The sequence below is a fragment of the Mustela putorius genome, unplaced genomic scaffold, assembly GCF_011764305.1.
Source record: "Mustela putorius furo isolate JIRA1106 unplaced genomic scaffold, ASM1176430v1.1 tig00003834_pilon_pilon_pilon, whole genome shotgun sequence".
In the NCBI taxonomy this organism is placed as follows: Eukaryota; Metazoa; Chordata; class Mammalia; order Carnivora; family Mustelidae; genus Mustela; species Mustela putorius.
This window is the reverse complement of record NW_025421987.1, coordinates 37,204,125-37,225,312: the sequence shown is the minus strand read 5'-3', so window position 1 is coordinate 37,225,312 and position 21,188 is coordinate 37,204,125. Positions and strand designations below refer to the sequence as shown.

The 21,188-nt window shown below is 40.7% G+C and overlaps 1 protein-coding gene across 24 annotated transcripts in view; it reads right to left on the bottom strand.

The window, feature by feature from the left end:
* PHLDB2 (pleckstrin homology like domain family B member 2) overlaps nucleotides 1-21,188 on the bottom strand; it is a 227,344-nt gene that overhangs the window by 108,164 nt on the left and 97,992 nt on the right. For 22 of the 24 annotated variants that reach the window (XM_045088355.1, XM_013060879.2, XM_045088342.1 and 19 more), the window contains one exon: nucleotides 7,021-7,137. The exons of 1 other annotated variant lie outside the window; for it this stretch is intronic. In XM_045088355.1, coding sequence (XP_044944290.1) covers nucleotides 7,021-7,084 — 64 coding nt within the window. In that variant the 5' untranslated portion in view covers nucleotides 7,085-7,137. The remainder of the gene's footprint in view (nucleotides 1-7,020; nucleotides 7,138-21,188) is intronic. One more of the 24 variants, XM_045088330.1, reaches the window with a different exon arrangement.

Here is a 21,188-nt window from a genome sequence, read left to right as displayed (position 1 = left end):
ATAAAGTGACTAAAGCCACCAACGCTTCTCACTTCTGCTGCATTGGTGTGATTTTCAGTAGCTGGCATAATGCCACAAGGACCTGGAGATGAAGAGGTCCCCACGAAACCACAAAGCTTAAACTACATGTTAAATGAAGACCTCAGGCATCTTCAAGTGTGGAGAAGGAACTCAAAATGTAACACTTGTTATTATGTAATAAGTATTATTACCAGAATTTCTTTTTAGTTATGATGATATTTAAAGAGAAAAAAAAAGAGCTCTTTCCTTTCACCTTTTCCATGTCCTAGGTTCTTTACAACAAAGTCCCCTCTTTAATCCCAGGCCGGAGCCACACCTCCCTCTCTCTCTCTGCCTTTTCCTATTGTCCACTAGGATACTGGGTTGTAAACTACCCCCTTCTCTAGGATCTGTAGTGGATACCATACCCAATCTTACTTTGCTATATCCTCCCCTCACATAGGAAAAGGAGAAATGTTGCACAAAGTTATATTATAAGTTACTTAAGGATCATTCCATTTGGACTTAATTTTGCTATGGTACCCTCTCATTAACAAAGACCAGTTGGACTTGATTAACTCGTGTCCTGAATCTGCACATCTCTTCGCCTCTCTGTAGTGATAGCGTAACACATGTTTGTAGCTATTAACTTGGGCCATCCTCAACCCCAGTCCAATTATTTGTACTGATGTTCTCTTTAATAACATGCCTATATAAAGAACCAAGATGTTTTTATTTGCAGAGTGCAGTGGTAAGATCACTGAATGGGAGTCAGACAGACCTGGGTTTAAACCCGGACTCAGCCCTGTTGGAATGTGTTATTTACTTTTATTGAAAAACAAATTTCTTTCCTGAAAAAATGAGACTAATAACACCCAACTCATATTTTAATGAATGAATGTGATGTGATAAGGGCACCATGCTTTTGACAGGAGACAGCTAGCACACAGGGAGCATTTGAAAGTATAGGTTTTTTTTCCTTTTTAAAAAATAAAAATGCTTTATATTCAAGGTATATAACATGATTATTTGATGGTCATACAGATAATGAAAGGATTACTACAGGCAAACTAACAAACACATCTTGTCACATAGCTACCTTATTTGTGAGGGGGTAAGAACACCAGAAATCTACCCTTTTATCAACTGTCCAATATTCAATACAATATTATTAACTCTAGTCAGCCTGCTACACCTTAGATCTCCAGACTTATTTATACTTTAACTTTAACTCCATACTCTTTGGCCAACATCTCCCCATGTTCCCCACCTCCCTGTCTCTGGTTATCTCCTTTCTGCTCTCTGCTTCTCTGTAATCAACTCTTTGTAGATTCCACATATAAGTGAGATAATGCAGGTTTTTTTCTTTCTGTGTCTGGTGTATTTCACTCAGCATGAAGTCCTGACCAAAAGAGAAATTTCCAACCTAATTTACCTTCTCTTGTGGAACTGTTGTCAATGGCATCAAGCCTTTCGTTTGTACTATCCTATGTAAGTCGGGTTCCCCACCATAAACTCATTTTAGAATTTAGTACTAGGATACATTTTCTCTCTCTTAAAAAGTCGATGTTCTTTCATTTCTTAGAAAAGGTATTTCATCTATTTTCACAGTGGATTTGCATTCGTCGTTAAGGAGAACTATGTAAACCCATGTTTCCCTTTGTATCCTGGTTGCCAGGAAGCTCAAAGTCATTAAATGATTGTATCATGGAAATAAAGATTTTGTTTCCTACTACTTTTTTTTTTTTTTTTACATCTTTGATGTATTTTTATTCCAATAACCTTACTGGATATTTGGACTTTACTCTGTGTTCTCAAATATGTTTTTAAATATATGAAGTAGACACAACACATTGGCTCTTCAAATTAATGCCATAAAATTAACTAAAGCTAAGGTGGGAATTTATCCCTGTGTACGGCTTTATGTTCAAACTATTAAGATTGCTTCTCCAATTATGAGAGTAATCTAAATACACATGGACCATCTGATTAATTTCTGCATCAGATGTTCTCTTTCAGCCCTGTCTCCAACCTTGTCTGTGAGTTTGTACTGGAATCAGGCAGGAAAAGGATGCTGGGTGGGTGTGTGTGTGTGTGTGTGCGCGCGCGCGTGCGTGTGTGTGTGTGTGTGTGTGAGAGAGAGAGAGACAGAGAGACAGAGAGAGACAGAGACAGAGAGAAAGAGAGAGACTTTAGATTAACCTATCCCAGCAGTGTTTATCAGGGCCATTTTTCTAATCATTCAAAGAGCCTGAATTGGTCGACTTTTCCTGCATGACAGCCTTGGGTTTTCTTTGTAGCTTATCTGCCCATCACAGAGAACAGCAGTACCCCCATGAACACCGCTCCTGCGTAATGCAGGGAGCTTAGCCTGTCTGCCTCTCCCCTTTGTGTTCCCTTTCATCTGACTCTCACCATTTCACCAGTTATCTCATTCCTTGACTTCAAATTCCTTCATGACATGTTAGGCTATGGTATGCTATATAATATGATAGGACAGGATATAGCGTACTTCTCTGAGCCTGTTGGATAGGGATAAGGGCTCAGATTGATGTGTTGGATCTAGACAGACCTCGCTGCTCTAGAGACTTCTGCCAACTCAGAGCAGCAGACGGGATTCAGCACATGAGGAATGTTAAACACGAAGGAAAATTTACTAAGCATCTACTGTGTTCCACATGATATGCCCGGATGAGTGGAAGATAGAGCTAAAATAAATCATTTATTATGTGGCTCTAGATAAGAAGTTTACTGCCAAGCAGGGAACTGTAACATGGTAACATACAATAAAACATACTGTGAAAAAGTGATACAAGTGGGTTCAGGGAAGGGTTTCTCTCTACCCAGTGAGTCTATCAAGGAAGACAACACATGTGATCTTTCTATGGAGAAAGGTCCCTTCTAGACAGAAGAGAGAGCGTTCATAAAGAAGCCCAGGCGGACTAGAGAAGCAGGGCATCCCACACGGATGGAAGCGTGAGAGACGACACGGGGGAGTTGGGGCCAGCTATGGGGGGGAGGGGAAGAATAGGGCTTTGGATTTTAGATTTCATGTCTAATACTATTTTAGTTAGGTCATTTCCTTGCTCTAAACTTGCACTGGCTCCTCCTTGCTGGACAAATACAGGAAGAGCCGGCGGCTGTGTAGGAAGTGGACACTGATTATATGGGTCTGGATGAAAGAGAAAGATGAGCTCCAGCCACAGAGTTTGAAGACTCCAGTAAAGCCATAGGATTCTCTTTCCTCACATGTTAAGCAAAGCTGTCAATCCGAGTCAAGGCTGCGCAGTCGCATATTCACTAAAGGCTCAGTCAAGACACCAAATCTCTCTGTCCACTCCTCACTGCCATTCTTTTCCTCGGGTTAGGATGATTCCATAGTTACAGATCAAAAGAGGCTCACAGAAATGAGCACAGAACAGGTACCTTTGGGCTGTTGGGCCAAGTGTTGGACTGGAAAGTCAATGCTTTAATATTCCAGGGAGCCAGCTGTGTCACCGGGGGTCTGGGGCTACTCACTTGACCTTTTTTATAATGTTTCACATTATGGGGATAATTGCACTGTTTCTCTCTGGGGGAGTTAAGACAGCTAATGAAAACATTTGTGTTTAGAACTCAACGCTGGCTAGAGATTGAGTGTCAGCACTCAGGAAGTTGTATGTGGTTGTTTGAGGCATTTAGTTCTGAGATACAGATAGCCATGTTTATGACTAAGATACAGATAGTTTATGTTTATGACTAAAACAGTTCTTCTAGAGTCATTTGAATTTCTGGCTTTTGCCAAGAACCAAGTTTACATGAGTTACAGTTATGCCTAAAGAAGATGGTATTCCTTTGCTCTTTCTCAAACAGGAACCAAAAGAAACTCTATTTAAAAGGTCTTTCTCTGATTGTTCAAGAGGTTGATTCCTGATATTAGTCTTGTATTTATAAGATTGACATAAGAATCTCCAGAACTTGAACATCAGTTGATGAATATATTGTGCCTCTAGTAAGTAATATTACAGCTTTTATAAAAGTCTTATCAACCCCATACAGTACAAGAGAAAACTTACATACTTTGAAATGAATTTGCCAGTCAAGAAGGCAAATGTCGATACTTTCAAAGGGTTCATTTCTCTCCCCCTATCCCAAGCCTGCTGGCAGAAAAGTAGCTCTTCCTCTGTTTCCTCTACAAAAAAGCCTGGATAAAGTTTGAGGATCCCCAACAGCAGGAGTGCTGGTGGGGGGAAATCACCTAAGTGCTCCCCATTCCTCTTGTCCATTCACACTGATAGGCATCAAGACAAACCCTGATGTGATTTATTGTTTTCCTATTACTCACGCTAGTTTTTTCCCCCATCCCATCTGGCTTGTGAAGTTCATCAAAGTGACTATCCAGGTGGAAAATTCCTTACACAGTCAGTTTTGAAGGATCCATATGGATGGAGAGCAACATTACCCCTAATTAATAACTCATTGATAATTAGATCTCAAAAGAAAGTTTTAGCTCTAATGAGCTATTAGCATTTCAGGTTAAATTCTCTAGGACTCCATAAATAGTTGAATGCTTTGATTCTATTGGAAATATCAACCTCTCTTTTTCTCTTCCAGCTGTTGCTGTCACAGTCCTTAGTACGAGAAAGAAGAGGGTTGAGGGGTACACAAGAAGGAAGGTGGTGATCACATACTGTACACCTTTACAGGGAGTCCCTTGGGCACAGCAGACCCGGTGTCCCCAAATCATCATTTCCTTATTCCACGTACATCTCTCAACTCTCCTCCTTTTTATAGTCCATAATTAAATGAAAAGTCACCCTTTACATTCAGTCATCCAATCCCCCCAGTCTGGAAAATGTCTTCAGTCTTATTTCCCCAACCCCTGTTACTAATCCATTGCCAAACCAGATCATCTTTACCTCTTAAATGTCTGTCAGTAGATCTCTTTTCTCCATTCCCTTTACCTTCATTGATCTCCTTGTATTCTTAACTTCACTCCTAGAGAAGGAGCCCAGGAGCAAGCCCGGGGCATAGGGAAGATATGATTTCATTGGACCTGAAGCTAGAGAGACAGTGGTGTGTGGTTGGCAAGGCTCACCCAAGGCAAAGGAAGATGGAAAGAGTCTAAAGGGAAAGCTAAGATACACAGTTCAGAAAGAGAGAAAGTATCAAAAGTATTTGGGCAGGAGGAGGGATGAGGTTATGGGGCTATCACTGAGGGATTACTCAGTATTTGAAGTTTGCACTTAGGACAGGAACATCATGGCCCAGTGGGACAGGTGTAGGCAGACATTGAAATTGTAAGCTTCCAAATCAAGCCTCCAGTCTCAAGAGCACTCACCTAAAATTCATAACTATTTCATTTGTCCTTTTTCCCACTAGGTCCCCACTAGAATCCCAAGCTTTGAAATCAGGGACTCCTCCATGCGAATCACCATTATACGACCTGGGCTTCCCATAGTATTTCAGACATGGTAGACACATCGTGTACTTATTGAGAACAGCATGAACTGGTATTGAATACTGAAAATCTAATCTCATCACCTCAGTGCTTAAGAATTCCTCAGTGACTCCATCAAGACATTAGGCTAAAATAAATCCAGAACCCTCAGCTTCTCATTAAGCAAATAAACAGAAAACAAACCATTTGGTTAGGTCAGGTTATTTTCCTAGCGGGTAGCTTGACCATTTCCTACCCCCCAGCCTGCAGAGAGGGCTGCTTTCAATCTCAGTACACTACTTGTGGCTTTTTGCATGCGTCATACTCATTCTTTCTTAATAAGCAGCAATAGTTCAGAAAACATACTTTCCAGAAAGCTTTTCCCAACTTTATCCCTGGCCTTGGTCAAGTAAGAAGGCAGTGATGGTTAATTTTGTGCCAGCTTTGCTAGGCTATGGTTAGACTGGTCAAACAACAGTCTAAATGTCACTATGAAGTTTTTTTTTTTTGGGGGGGGGACTATGATTAACATTTAAATCAATAGACTTTGAGTAAAGCAATTGCTTTCTATAATGTGATTAGGTCTCATACATTCGTAGAGAATTTAAGAGCAAAGATTGAGGTTTCCCAAGGAAGAAGAAATTCTCCTCAAGGCTATCGCATAGAAACGTTGCCTGGATTTCCAGCCTGTGATTTCCAGACCTGCTAAGCTTCACAACTGTAGGCGACAATTCTATAAAATCAATCCATCAATCTCTCCCCACCCCACCCATATATATGTATATATGTGTATATATACAGAGAGAGATTGTGGTTCTTTGGAGAACCTAGACTGATACAGAAACTTTCTATTTTACCTCCTATGTCTAGGACTTTGCAGAATGAGTCAATGAAAAATTAAATCCAACATGAAATCACCCTCCCTTCACAGAAGAGGACTTGGCAGTGCAGACATGTAACAGCTCATGGTAGGGAAACACTAATGAGGTTAACTGACACGTGGTCCCCAGCATATCCCTCAGTAGACCTTTCCCTGTCCTGGCCCATGACTTGATCATCTGAGGTAGAATAAAAAATAATGAGGAAAATAGACATTTTTGAGTCCCCTCATTCTGTTTTGAATATGGGGGAATACATTACAAAGATTTCAACAGCCACTACCAGCCCTGTGATGGGAATGGCTGCGTGGGACCTCTGCCCTCCTGGAAGAGGCAGCAAAATCCGCTGCTCCTCTAAGAGAGCCTAAAAGATGGGACACCTTTCTCTGTGCATCCCGTCTCAGCTTTTTCTGTGTTGGCTTAATTTTTGAATGACCGAGGAGTCACTGAAAAAGACCTCTCCACACCAGCTACTTTGGCCTGCTTGTCATTCTAACCTCTGGTCTAAACAGACCTCAACATGTCTTCAGTGAGGTAAGTAAGCACAGGGCTGAAGCTCTAGGCAAGGTTTGCCAGCCTGCAGAGATTTTTCTCGTGCTTGCTGGACTCTTGAATTTATGCTGGAAAATGCCAGATCATTTCTAGTAGGTATGATGGAGAGTAGGTACTGGTGAATATTTATCGACAATCTCCATCAATGACGTGCACACTGAGAGTTCTTACCGGTAGCCACTTTGTCAGCTCCCTCCTGCTCAGGCTCCTCTCTCTGGGTATTGCCTTCCTCCATCAGGAACTTCTGCTGAATCTCAGAAGAGAAACTGGGATCGATGCCGGCCTGTACTTGGTGAGAAAAGAAAAGTACCAGGACTGGGAAGTCAAGGCAACCTCTGAAAACTGAAGGTCAACAGAGCTAACATATGGGGAACATGAGTGGCTGTTGAATTTGAAAAACAGACATCCTTGATCATCTTCTAATCCCACTGCAGGCGACCCTTTAGAATGACAGATTTAAACCCCATCACCAGCAACAGCACACTTTGACAGTGGGGGGAGGAGGCAGGGAGCCTGGGTGGCTCAGTTGTCAGTTGGTTAGGTGTCTGCCTTCAGCACAGGTCGTGATCTCAGGATCCTGGGATAGAGCCCCCGTCAGGTTCCCTGTTCAGCAGGAAGTCTGTTTCTCCTTCTCCCTCTGCCCCTCCCCCTGCTCATGCACTTTCTCTCTCTCTCTCATTCTCAGTCTTTCTCAAATAAATAAATAAAATCCTTAAAACAAACACACACATACACACACACACACACACACACACACACACACACACCTCTTTGGGTAGAATTGTTACAGATTTAAAAAAACAGATGCCAGCAAACAAGCATATTTAGACAGAACAGTCAGTTTCTCAACATAGTTGTCCCAGCTTGGGTTTTGTTGTTTCTTATTTTCTGTTTTTCATCCCATGCTTTGCCAACCATCCTATTAGGTACTTAGTCTTTATTATATCTTTTAACTTTTACAAAATCTCATATTATAGAGAAGGGAACCAATGTCTTTGTTCTTAAGAGCTCCCCAAGGAGCTCTTGACTTTAAGTCATGTCTTTCTCAACTCTCATGAGTCCAATTTTCTCTGCAGACTCAGAGGTGCCCCAGGAGGTGATGTGGTCCCACCGTCATGTAAGGGATCCAATTTATTGTGCACCTGCTATGCCAAATATTTCTCATCTAATTTTCACAGTGGCTCTAAGACTAAGTATTACTATTCCCATTTCACAGATGAGAGACCTAACACTTAGGACAAATAAAAGAGTTATTAAAAGTCAATAATGCATGTTACTTTGTAAGGTAACAGCCCTCAGCTACTATTAAGATGCTGAAAGAGTATTGGGTTTTGTTTAAATTATTCTTGGTATATTAAGGAGGATGGATTTTAAGAACTAGAGGCAGAAAGACCAGTTAGAGGTCTATGCAATATTTCTAGGAAGAGACATTAAGAAACTAAAGTAGGGCATTTGTTTAAGATAACAAGGTTCAGACTGTGATATACATATAGATCTAGAAATAGGCATAGGCATAGAGATAGATATATTATCAGCACAAGATAACTCAAGATGATTTATTGGTACTGGAAGAAAGGTATGGGAGAGTATGGTGTGATTTTGGTAGCTGATAGATGATGATGCCATTATCTAAGAATGGAAATACTGGAAGTGGAGCAGATGTAGAGTGAGGAAGGGAATTCAGTTTTGGATGTGTTGATTTGGAATATGTCAGTAAAGCATCCAGGCAAAGTGCAGGGTAGAGATCATGGCTAGAGGTGGAAATTTGGAGGGTCAGATCATGAGAAGCTTTGCTTCTTCTCAAAATAGTCAAGTTAGGCTGGCTCATATGTTGAGAGAAGATAAAGAGGGAAATGGTAAAGATCTAGAAGGGAGGGAGATGAAGTGATGAGCAAGGTTGTGGGAGAGAGAGTAAGGACTGTGTCAAGAACCCAGCTAGAGGATTGGCCTTGACTAGAAGAAGTGCTCCTCCTTTCAACAGAGTTCATAGAGGAAAGGTGATGAGGACAATGCCTACATAGATCAATGACCATGGCCAGAAGCATTAAAAGCTGAGGATTTTTACATGATGAGGGCCTCATGATTATCAGGGAAGTACAAGACCAAGTCTCCCATGGAGAGTCCATCAGCTTGAACATTTTTGTAGGAGATAAATGCTGAAACATAGTCTTCCAAAGTTATATTAAAAAGAAGCTTGAAGGCGTCTGGATGGCTCAGTGGGTTGGGGCCTCTGCCTTCGGCTCAGGTCATGATCCTGGGGTTCTGGGATTGAGCCCTGCATCAGGCTCTTTGCTCCGCAGGGAGCCTGCTTCCTCCTCTCTCTCTGCTTGCCTCTCTGCCTAGTTGTGATCTCTCTCTGTCAAATAAATAAAATACTAAAAAAAAAAAAAAAGCTTGAAAAACTTTGTGCCACAAATAATGTCATCAAGAAAGGAAAAAAACAACCCACAGAATGGTAGAGAATATTTGCAAATCATACATCTGATAAGGAACATGTAATCTGGAATGTCAAAGGATTCTTAAAAATCAAAATGGTCAGAGGATCTGAATTTCTCCAGAAAAGATATACAAATAGCCATTAAGCAGATGAAAAGATGCTGAACATCATTAATCATTAGGGAAAAACATGTCAATACCACAATGGGATACCACTTTCCACCCATGGGGGTGGCTTTAATAAAAAGACAGATAATAACAAGTGTTGGACAGGATACACGCAAGGAGCTTCTGGAAAAACAAAATGCCACTTTGGAAAACAATGTGGCAGTTTCTCAAATGATTAAACATGGAGTTGCCGTAAGTTCCAACAATTCTACTTATAAGTGTATACCCCAAAGAAATGAAAACATATATTCACACATGACTTGCATACCAATGTCTGTATCACTATTATTCATAAGAAACAAAAAGCAGAAACAACCCACATGTCCTCCAACAGGTGAATGGATAAATGAAATGTGGTAGATCTGTATAATGGGATATTACTTGGCAATAAAAAAGAAAGGATGCTCCAACACAGACAAACCTTGAAAATATTATGCTGAGTGAAAAAATCCAGTCACAAAAGACCACATCTTATATGATATGATTCTATTTGTATAGAATGTCCAGAACAAGCAAGTCTATAAAGACAGAAAGTAGACTGGAGCTGGCTCTGGGGGAAAGGTCGGGGTAGGAAGTGACTGATAATGGGTATAAAGTTTATTATTTTGGGGGTTGGGGCACCTGGGTGGCTCAGTGGGTTAAAGCCTCTGCCTTTGTCTCAGGTCATGATCCCAGGGTCCTGGGATCGAGCCCCACATTGGGCTCTCGGCTCAGAAGGGAGCCTGCTTCCTCCTCTCTCTCTCTGCCTGCCTCTCTGACTACTTGTGATCTCTGTCTGTCAGATAAATGAATAAAATCTAAAAAAAAAAGTTTATTTTTGGGGTTAACAGAAATGTTCTAAAATTAGATTGTGGAACATTCTGCGAATACATTTAAAAAACCATTGAAGTCTATACTTTAAATGGATGAATTGTATGGTATAGGAATTAAATCTCAGTAATTTGTTTAAAAAAAAAAAAAGAAGCTCTGGGTCTGAGGAAAGGACTATGGATAGAGGCAAGAGCTAAGGAACACCTCTGAAGACCAGATAATGATAATAATAGTCATTACGTTTGAGGATTCACAAGCCAAGCATCATGCTAAGGGTTTCATTTACATTATCTCTTTTAATCTTTGCCACAAACACACATATATATTAGGTACTTTTCCATTATTTTGCAGACAATACAATTGAAGTTCAGAAAAATGTAAGGAACTTGTTCAAGGTTAATAGCAAGAAAGAAACAGAGACAAAATATTTAGACCTAGAGGGACGCCTGGGTGGCTCAGCTGGTTAAGCACCTGCCTTTGGCTTGGGCCCAGGTAGTGATCTCAGGGTCCTGGGATAGAATCCTGCATTGGGTTTCTTCTTCAGCAGGGAGCTTGCTTCTCCCTCTGCCTGCTGCTCCCCCTGCTTGTGCTCTCTCTCTCTCTCTGACAAATGAATAAAATCTTTTAAAAAAAAAAAAAGGTCTTGGGTGCCTGGGTAGCTCAGTGGGTTAAACCTCTGCCTTTAGCTCAGGTGATGATCTCAGGGTCCTGGGATAGAGTCCTGTATCAGTCTCTCTGCTCAGCAGGGAGCCAGCTTCCCCACCCCACCCCCACCCCTGCCTGCCTCTCTGCCTACTTGTGATCTCTGTCTGTCAAATAAAAAAAATATATATTGAGAGAAGAACCACATGTTCCTCTCAATTGATGCAGAAAAAGCATTTGACAAAATCCAGCATCCGTTCCTGATTAAAACGCTTCAAAGTATAGGGATAGAGGGAACATTCCTGAACTTCATAAAATCTATCTATGAAAGACCCACAGCAAATATCAACCTCAATGGGAAAAAGCTTGCAGCCTTCCCGCTGAGATCAGAAACATGACAAGGATGCCCACTCTCACCACTCTTGTTCAATATAGTATTAGAAGTCCTAGCAACAGCAATCAAACAACAAAGAGAAATAAAAGTTATCCAAATTGGCAGTGAAGAAGTCAAACTCTCTCTCTTCGCAGATGGCATGATTCTTTATATGGAAAACCCCCAAAGACTCCACCCCCAAACTACTAGAACTCATACAGCAATTCAGTAACGTGGCAGGATACAAAGTCAATGTACAGAAATCAGTGGCTTTCTTATATACTAACAATGAAAATACAGAAAGGGAAATTAGAGAATCGATTCCATTTACTATAGCACCAAGAGCCATAAGATACCTGGGAATAAACCTAACCAAAGAGGTAAAGGATCTATACTCAAGGAACTACAGAACACCCATGAAAGAAATTGAAGAAGACACAAAAAGATGGAAGACCATTCCATGATCTTGGATTGGAAGAATAAACATTGCTAAAATGTCTATACTGCCTAGAGCAATCTATCCTTTTAGTGCCATTCCAATCAAAATTCTTCAAAGAGCTGGAGCAAATAATCCTAAAATTTGTATGGAATCAGAAGAGACCCCGAATTGCTAAGGAAATGTTGAAAAACAAAAATAAAACTGGCAATAACACATTACCTGATTTCAAGCTTTACAACAAAGCTGTAATCACCAAGACATCATGGTATTGGCTTAAAAACAGTCACATAGACCAGTGGAACAGAGTAGAGAGCCAGATATGGACCCTTAACTCTATGGTCAAATAATCTTCAACAAAACAGGAAAAAATGTACAGTGGAAAAAAGTCTCTTCAATAAATGGTGCTGGGAAAACTGGACAGCTATATGTAGAAGAATGAAACTCAACCATTTTCTTACACCGTACACAAAGATAAACTCAAAATGGATAAAAGACCTCAACGTGAGACAGGAATCCATCAGAATCCTAGAGGAGAACATAGGTAGTAACCTCTTCGATATCAGCCACAGCAACTTCTTTCAAGATATGTCTCCAAAGGCAAAGGAAACAAAAGCGAAAATGAACTTTTGGGACTTCATCAAGATCAAAAGCTTCTGCACAGCAAAGGAGACAGTCAACAAAACAAAGAGGCAAGCCACAGAATGGGAGAAGATATTTGCAAATGACAGTACAGACAAAAGGTTGGTATCCAGAATCTATAAAGAACTCCTCAAACTCAACACACTCAAAACAGATAATCATATCAAAAAATGGGCAGAAGATATGAACAGGCACTTCTCCAATGAAGACATACAAATGGCTATCAGACACATGAAAAAATGTTCATCATCACTAGCCATCATGGAGATTCAAATTAAAACCACATTGAGATACCACCTTACACCAGTTAGAATGGCCAAAATTAGCAAGACAGGAAACAACATGTGTTGGAGAGGATGTGGAGAAAGGGGAACCCTCTTGCACTGTTGGTGGGAATGCAGGTTGGTGCAGCCACTTTGGAGAATAGTGTGGAGATTCCTCAAGAAATTAAAAATAGAGCTTCCCTATGACTCTGCAATTGCACTAGTGGGTATTTGCCCCAAAGATACAGATGTGAAAAGAAGGGCCATCTGTACCCCAATGTTTATAGCAGCAATGGCCATGGTCGCCAAACTGTGGAAAAAACCAAGATGCCATTCAACAGACGAATGGATAAGGAAGATGTGGTCCATCTACACTATGGAGTATTATGCCTCCATCAGAAAGGATGAATATCCAACTTTTGTAGCAACATGGACGGGACTGGAAGAGATTATGCTGAGTGAAATAAGTCAAGCAGAGAGAGTCAATTATCGTATGGTTTCACTTATTTGTGGAGCATGACAAATAGCATGGAGGACATGGGGAGTTAGAGAGGAGAAGGGAGTTGGGGGAAATTGGAAGGAGAGGTGAACCATGGAAGGGGAGGTGAACCATGTCCTCACTGAACCATATGGACTCTGAAAACAACCTGAGGGTCTTGAAGGGGTGGGGGGTGGGAGGTTGGGGGAACAAGATGGTGGGTATTAGGGAGGGCACGTATTGCATGGAGCACTGGGTGTGGGGCAAAAACAATGAATATTGTTAAGCTGGAAAGAAATTTTGAAAAAATAAAAATAAAAAAATTATTAAAAAATAAAAGGTCTGAATATATCTATATCTCTATCTATCTATATCTATATGTATCTAGGTCTGTGTCAGTCTGGAGCTTCTTTTTAAAATCCCTGTTCTATGCTGTTTCCCACAAGACTTGCCATTCCACTCAGCTTCAACTTTCTAGGTTCAGCACAAATGCCTTCAGGCCAACCTCTTCTCCCCTGGCTCTCCCACAGCACCTTGTGGGAGCACTCCACCAATCTGAGAGTAGTAGACAGTGTTTTCATTTCTGCCATCCACACCAAGTGTTGTAAAATAAATGTGTCAGTAAGGAAGAGTTGTAGAATAAACACATCCACAAATTAGGTCTGTCCTAACCTCGTTCACACTCAGGAGTCTTAGGAGCAGGACCACTACGTTGGACCGAGTGGTTTCCTGAGGTGTGGAACACTGAGAGATAAAGGAGCCAAGAGAGAATGTGTCTCTCCAGTCCCCTCTACTCTGAGAGGTTGTGAGTGAGAAGAAAAGAACAGAAACTAATCTCAACTCTTAGACAGGGAAACAGTGCTCTTGCCTACTTGCCTTTCAAGATGCTTCTCTCAGGTTTTGAGATCTTGATGCTACCTCTCAACTTTCCTCACCGATTTTACTACTGATATAGCTAAAGTAGTTCTTGGCATGGGGTAAGGGCTGAAGAAATTGTATCTTGTTTTTCCACTCCTTTCACTGTCCTCCCTCCTGTCCCCGCTTGGCACTCCTCAAGTCTTAACTATTCACATACAGAGCTCTAGTGTAGAGCAGGGTAACTGGAAAAGCAAACAAAACATACTCATCTAGTTCAATGTCTTCTGTGCTGGGCAATCATAGCAAAATGCTGGGAACCATTGAAACAGGGACCCTGAGTGTCTCCTGAGGAAACTATGGTATCTCTTCACATATATTCCAGCACTGCTTTCTTTATAATGTGAGAAGAGCAGGAGAAAAATACTTATGATAAAATATCTCAATGCTTATGTGGGCTGCCACTGCGCCAGACATCGTGCTGAAGTTTTCACAGACATCATGTAGTCTAATTTATCGGGGGTGGGTTTGTCATCTGACATATGAGAGAATAGAAGGTAGAAGAGAAGGATGAACTTTTCCAAGGTCAAAAAGTCAGTCAGCGGAGGGGGCCAGCAAACATCTAAAGGTCTGTGGGACTCCGAAGAAGGGTCTCTCCATCTCTCCGTTGCCCCCACCTCCCACAATCTTTCTTCTAAAAAATACATATTTTATTTCCTTATTTAACAGAGAGAGAGTGAGAGAGAGAGAGCACAAACACAGAAGCAGTGGAAAGAGAAGGAAAGCAGGCTTCCCACTGAGCAGGGAGCCCAATGTGGGGCTCAATCCCAGGACCCCAGGATCATGACCTGAGCCGAAGGCAGATGCTTAACTGACTGAGACACCTAGGTGCCCCTTCAATAACCTTTCTGTTGTCACCAAACTCCCTCTCATGGAGACTGCTCTGCTAAGAACAGTGGAGGAACATGACTCTAATATGCAAATACTTTTGCAAGCAATCATCCAATGTCAATGCAAAAAATATGGATTAAGTATTTGAAAACAATATCCAACACCACATTAAGAAAATACATACCATGACCAAATGAGGTTTATTTCATAAATGCAAGGATGATTCAGTATTAGGAAATCTAGTAATATAAATAGCAAATCAGTAGATGTAAGAGGAATAAGTATGTGATCATCCCCTGTATAAAAAAAAGCTTTTGACAAAACTTCCTGATAAAAACACTCAAGAAAATAAGATTTGAAGCATATTTCCTAAACAGAATACCTCAGTCCTAAAATCAGCATTGTACATAATGAGGAAATACTAGAGACACTTCCACTAAGATTAGGAAAGAGTCCAGAATGCTTACTAGGTCTACTGATCTTACTATCTCTACCACTACTGCTGAACATTGTTCTAGAGGTCTTAGCCAGTACAATTTAAAAGGGAAGAACAATAGGAGGTACAGGAATGGGAAAAGAAGTGAAACTATTTTCAGATGATATGATAGGTTACTCAGAGAACCTGAGAAAATCAGAGAACCTGAGACAATCAACAATAAACTAACACAAACAACAAAATAAATGTTAACTCATTAGTGCCAATTTTAGTTTTGCTAGTTTTAGAATAACTTCAAGCTTCAGAAAAGTTGCAAGAACACAGAGGGTATTTTTGCTGATTTTTCCTGGAACCATTTGTATTAAGTTTTGAACATGGTGCCCATCACATACCCCATCCAACAAGGACATTTGTTAGAGACTCATGATATCAGGATCAAAATCAAGAAATTATCATTGACACTAGCATTGAATTTACAAACTCCTTTCAAGTTTAATTGCTTGTCGCAACAGTATTCTTTGTCGGAGCTAAACTAGGACCATGTATTGCATTTAGTGGTTTTATCTTTTTAGGATTCCCCCCCGCCCCCCCCCCCAGTCTGGAAAATTGTAGCGCAGGCTGCCTTTCATAGACTAATTCACCCTCACTCCCATCCCCTCGGTGCCAGGGGTGTTGGAAAAGGCCAGAACTGACCACAACCAAAACCCATCCTGCCGGACATAGAAAATGAACAGTTGCTTTAGTGTGTAGAGAGAAGTGTGGAAGTGATCCATGCTTTTATCTCCTTTTATTTTTCCCATAGAAGTTTTAAAGCAGGCTGTAAAAGTGGAAATAGAGTAAGCCATTCACTCTTAGCTGAGTTCTTCCTTGATGCAATGTTCACAGGAAAAAATTGTCTTCTTTCCAAAATGGTTCTAGGACAATCTCTCTTAGGTTAGATTTAACAATACATCTCTTAGGTTGTGTATTCTCAGGTCTGATTGGTTTCCAGGTAAATCTCAGGTAAGGAGACTTTTCTTAGATTAAATTTGAAATAGGCCTACAGAGAACACAATTGTTCCCACTGTGTTAGATATGAGTTCTAGGCAAGTCAAAAAAACAAAACAAAACATTTGAATCTAACTTTGTTTCAAAGTTCTGTTGGAAATTCTTGGAAATCTGTTAGATCACCACTAATCCCATGGAATGATAATTCAAATTTCTTTACATGTAGAGCATACAGTTACGTTTCCATAATTATATTTTTCTGATATATATATATATATAATATATATATGATATCATTAGCTTTCATCAATTATCTAAAGGCTTTTGAAAGCATAACAGGTATATAGGTAACCATACAGCTATGTTTGTTTGAAGAATCTTTGTCCTCATTAATTTACCCAGATATGTTATTGGATATTCCTTATTTTTTGGGTCCAGATAATTGCTTGAGCCAGTGTCAATGATCATGGGGAAAGTTCCCAGGTTTGTTTGTTTGTTTGTTTGTTTAACAGAGTGAAGAAACTCTTTTTTTTTTTTTTAAGATTTTATTTATTTATTTGACAGACAGAGATCACAAGTAGGAAGAGAAGCAGGCAGAGAGAGAGGAGGAATCAGGCTCCCTGCTGAGCAGAGACTTGGATGTGGGGCTTGATCCCAGGACCCTGAGATCATGACCTGAGCCGAAGGCAGAGACTTTAACCCACTGAGCCACCCAGGCGCCCCAGCTACCAGGTTTTTATAGCAAATTCTAGATTTTCTTGAGTGCCTGGGATCCATACTTTTCAAAGCCACCTCAGTGAAAGAATTTTTGAATGTTGATATTCTATTATCTCATCTCCTTGGTGGCAGAATAACACCTCCTAACACCCACTATTTTTTTTTTTTTTTGCTACCCTTTTTTTGTGGGGGCCATTTTTTCTCAGAACAGGTTGGAAGGAAAGGGAGGGATTATGGATTATGCAAAGGGCAAAATTCCTCTTCCTAGTTGTCTATAGACAAGGCCACCTCACGGAACTTTAAAAAATACAGATTCCTTAATACCAGCCCAGACTTTCTAATCAGAATCTTTAGAGGTGGATCCAGTAAAATTTATTCTTTTAAAATTTTTTAAAAAGATTTTTAAATTTATTTTAGAGAGAGTGCATGCTCATAGGTGGGAAGGGTAGAGGGAGAGGGAGAGAAAGTTTTAAGCAGGGCTCCATCTCACGACTCTGAGATCAAGATCTGAGCCAAAAACAAGAGTTGGATGTTTAATTTATTGTGCCAGCCAAGTGCCCCAATAATATGTATTTTTTTCTTACGAAATTTCTCAAGAGATTCTTCCTTGACTAGCATTGAGAAGTTGTGTTCTACACATAGCGCTAACAGAATGATCCCTAAAAAAAACTTATAAGAGGCTGGAAAACGATGCTGTTGATAGCCTCTTCTTAGCAAACCATGGCTCATGGTAGCAGATGCATTAAAGGAAACATCTATTTAAGTTTGTTTAATCCAGTATTTCTCAAATTTATTTGCATATAGAACATCTTTTTTTTTTTTTTTTTTTTTTTGATACAACGCATCATTCTGCCTCCTCCAAAAGCACAAACTTTGTGAAATGTTGTTATGGAAAATACAACTCACTGTGTCACCCCTTTTCATTAACAAAATCAGCAGCTCTGATGTATGGCAACTTGGCAATGCATGTAACTATAACTGCATCTCACCTAAGAGAGATTGTCCTGGAACCACTTTGGAAAGGAGACGAATTTTTCCTCTGAACATTTATCAGGACTGTTATATAAGGGTTTCTAAGGCCTTTATGCTGAGTATTATTCTCTGGCGCTTCCTGTGCTCATTCCTAAACATCAGATGTTAAAAAAATAACAATAGTTATTAAAATTAGTATGCCCTGGTGGGCACCTGGGTGACTCAGTCTGTGAAGCATCTGCCTTGTGCTCAGGTCATGATCCTGGTGTCCTGGGATCAAGTCCCGAGTTGGCCGGGGTTGGGGGGGAAGGGGAAGGACAGTCCCTGCCCAGCAGGGAGCCTGCTTCTCTCTCTCTCTCTCTCTGCCCTTCCCCACCACTCATTCTCTCTCTCAAATACAAAATTAAAATTTTTAAAAAAATTAGTATGCATTAACTGCCTCATATGTGCTAAGCTCTGTCCCAAGTACTTTGCAGGCATTATATCATTTAATCTATAACCCTACAGTGTAGGTTTTATTATTGTAACAATGTCATAACAGGACACCAAGGTACAGAGAGATTAAGTAGCTAAATCTAAGAAAATACACACTTAGTTAAGTAGTGAAGCCTGTATCACAGATGTTAAATCCAGGTGTTCAGACGCTGAGCCTACAGAATCAAGCACACGTTATTTTGCTTGCTCATGAGTCATTGGTCTTCCGCTACCTGTTCCTTCTCGACAGCCTCATCCTGCCAAAGCTTCACCTTGTCCATGGCTTTCTGAGTCCTTCTACCAACCAACTCTTGTTCTCTTCTCTGGACCACAGACCCTCTTTACCAACTGCTTGCCAGACATCTCAGAGGGGAGCGATCACTGGAACCTCAAACTCAACACATTTCTAATAGAATCTCATATTTCCCCTTCCAAACTTACCCCCCCGCTTTGGGTTCCCTCCTTCTAGTCACTTACGTATTACTTCCTATGACATATCTGAGCACCTATTACGTGTTTGTTACCATGCCCTTTTGGGAATATGTTTAAAAGTGGGTTCCTACTCCTGGTTTCTATAACCCCATAACTGCAGTGACCACATGCTTCTTCATGCCCCTCCCCCTCTTTCTTTGTTATGTTCTTCCAGATTAATCTGCAGCAGCTATTTTATTCTCTAAATTGTTCTCAAGCTATATTTGCTTGAAAGGGAATTTGATTGTCCTGAATTATTTTCCTATGACAGGTCACTGGCACATCTCTAGGTGGTGTGGCATATTGTGTTCTACGGATGGTCACATAAACACACATGCAACATGACACATTCTTGTGGCGTGGCTCTGACAGTCCTTCCTCAGGAGACGGGGCTCCACAACTTCTTCTCTTGGATCTGGGGGAGCTGCAGTGGAAGTGATATGACGTGCTTTCAGTGGCTGAATCCTAATAGGCAAAACAACTCCTGCCTGGCCCTTTGGGGTGCTTGTGCATGGAACCAAAGAAAGGGAAAAGATTACATAGAGTTGAGATGTCCCAGGCTACAGTCCTCACTGAGGACCCTGCTGACAGCCAGCACCGACTCTCAGACTGGGGAGTGGACAAGGTTTCATATGATTCCCCATCCCGGCCTCCAAGCCACCACAGCCAATGCTGAGCGCTGAGCAGGGCAGAAACAAAGACTCTCCTCTGAGCTTTTTTTTTTTTTTTTTTTTTTTTTAAAGATTTTATTTATTTATCAGAGGGAGAGAGGGGGAGAGAGCAAGCACAGGCAGACAGAATGGCAGGCAGAAGCAGAGGGAGAAGCAGGCTCCCTGCTGAGCAAGGAGCCCGATGTGGGACTCGGTCCCAGGACGCTGGGATCATGACCTGAGCTGAAGGCAGCCGCTTAACCAACTGAGCCACCCAGGTGTCCCTCTCCTCTGAGCTTTACCTAAATTTTAGATGTGTGAGCCACGTACATGTTGTCATTGTTTTAAGTCATTGAGTTTTGGGGTGGCTTATTAGAGAGCAACAGACACCTGGGATAGGTGTCCATGTTTGTTTAAACCTGCTATTGCCAGAAGGAAGGTCACATAGCACAAAGCATATTTGGGGTGGAGGAACCATGATTAAAGGTCAACCATGTGCCACTATTTTTAAAATTTCCATCCTCTCTAGCATCTAATAGAGTGTTTTACATTACATGTTACACAAATATTTATTGAATTGAACCGAAGTATGTTGTAGTAGTAAGAACATACCAAAGTATGTTGTAGTAGTAAGAACATACATCTTCTTGTTAGATAGACTAAAATTCAAAGCACAGTTCTTGATGCTACCATTCTAATTTTTAAATAGGAGAAATAAGGGTAAAATGAGAAAGATTGAAGCTTGGCTGTGAAGGATCTTGCATGCATGATTAAGATTCATTTTTTAGGTAATGGAAACCTGTGGAAGGTTCTAGAGATCTGATAGGCATAAGGCAATTTTTGAGAAGATTAATATGACTGTCATGTGTGGAATGAGAGGCCAGGTAAACAAAGACCTGTTAGGAAACTAAAGTCAGTGTCCAAGCATGTTAGTATCTACCCAGTACCTAAAAAATGTAGCCAGGAGATTCAGGTCAGGATTAAATGGCAGGATGATATTACAAAAGATGTTTCTATAGATTTTTGAGTTGGAGCCAAAAAGAAGAAGATTAGTATAAGGGAGAAGAGAAGTCAAAAGCTGATCCAAAAACTGGGCAAGAATTTATTAAAAGTTATTCAAACAGGATACCCTATGTGTGCTATAGCCTTCTCACTTTTGAAAAATCTGCCTTATAAAGACAAGAGAGCAAAAGTACTCACAGCCATATGTCCAGCGATATTTACTGCAATCTCATTTATGACAGCATAATGGTAATAAACCAAAATAACCATCAATGAGGTCTTGGGTAAGTGTGGTATGTCTATACAATGGAGTAATATGAGTGTTAAGTAACTCGAAATAAACTGACCTGAATAAGTTTTAAATGAAAACAGCATGTTATAAACATACATGTGCGTGTGTGTGTGTAATGTCATCTGATTTTTGTTAAAAGCAGAAGAAAAGCCCAAGTGTCAGAAAAGAAAAATACTAAAATTAATGCTACAATGCTGTTTTCGTTTGGAAACTGGGAATTTTGGAAAGGTGTGGGGGCGAAGTGGTCTTTAAAATAAATTCTCTGGGGCGCCTGGGTGGCTCAGTGGGTTAAGCTGCTGCCTTCAGCTCAGGTCATGATCTCAGGGTCCTGGGATCGAGTCCCG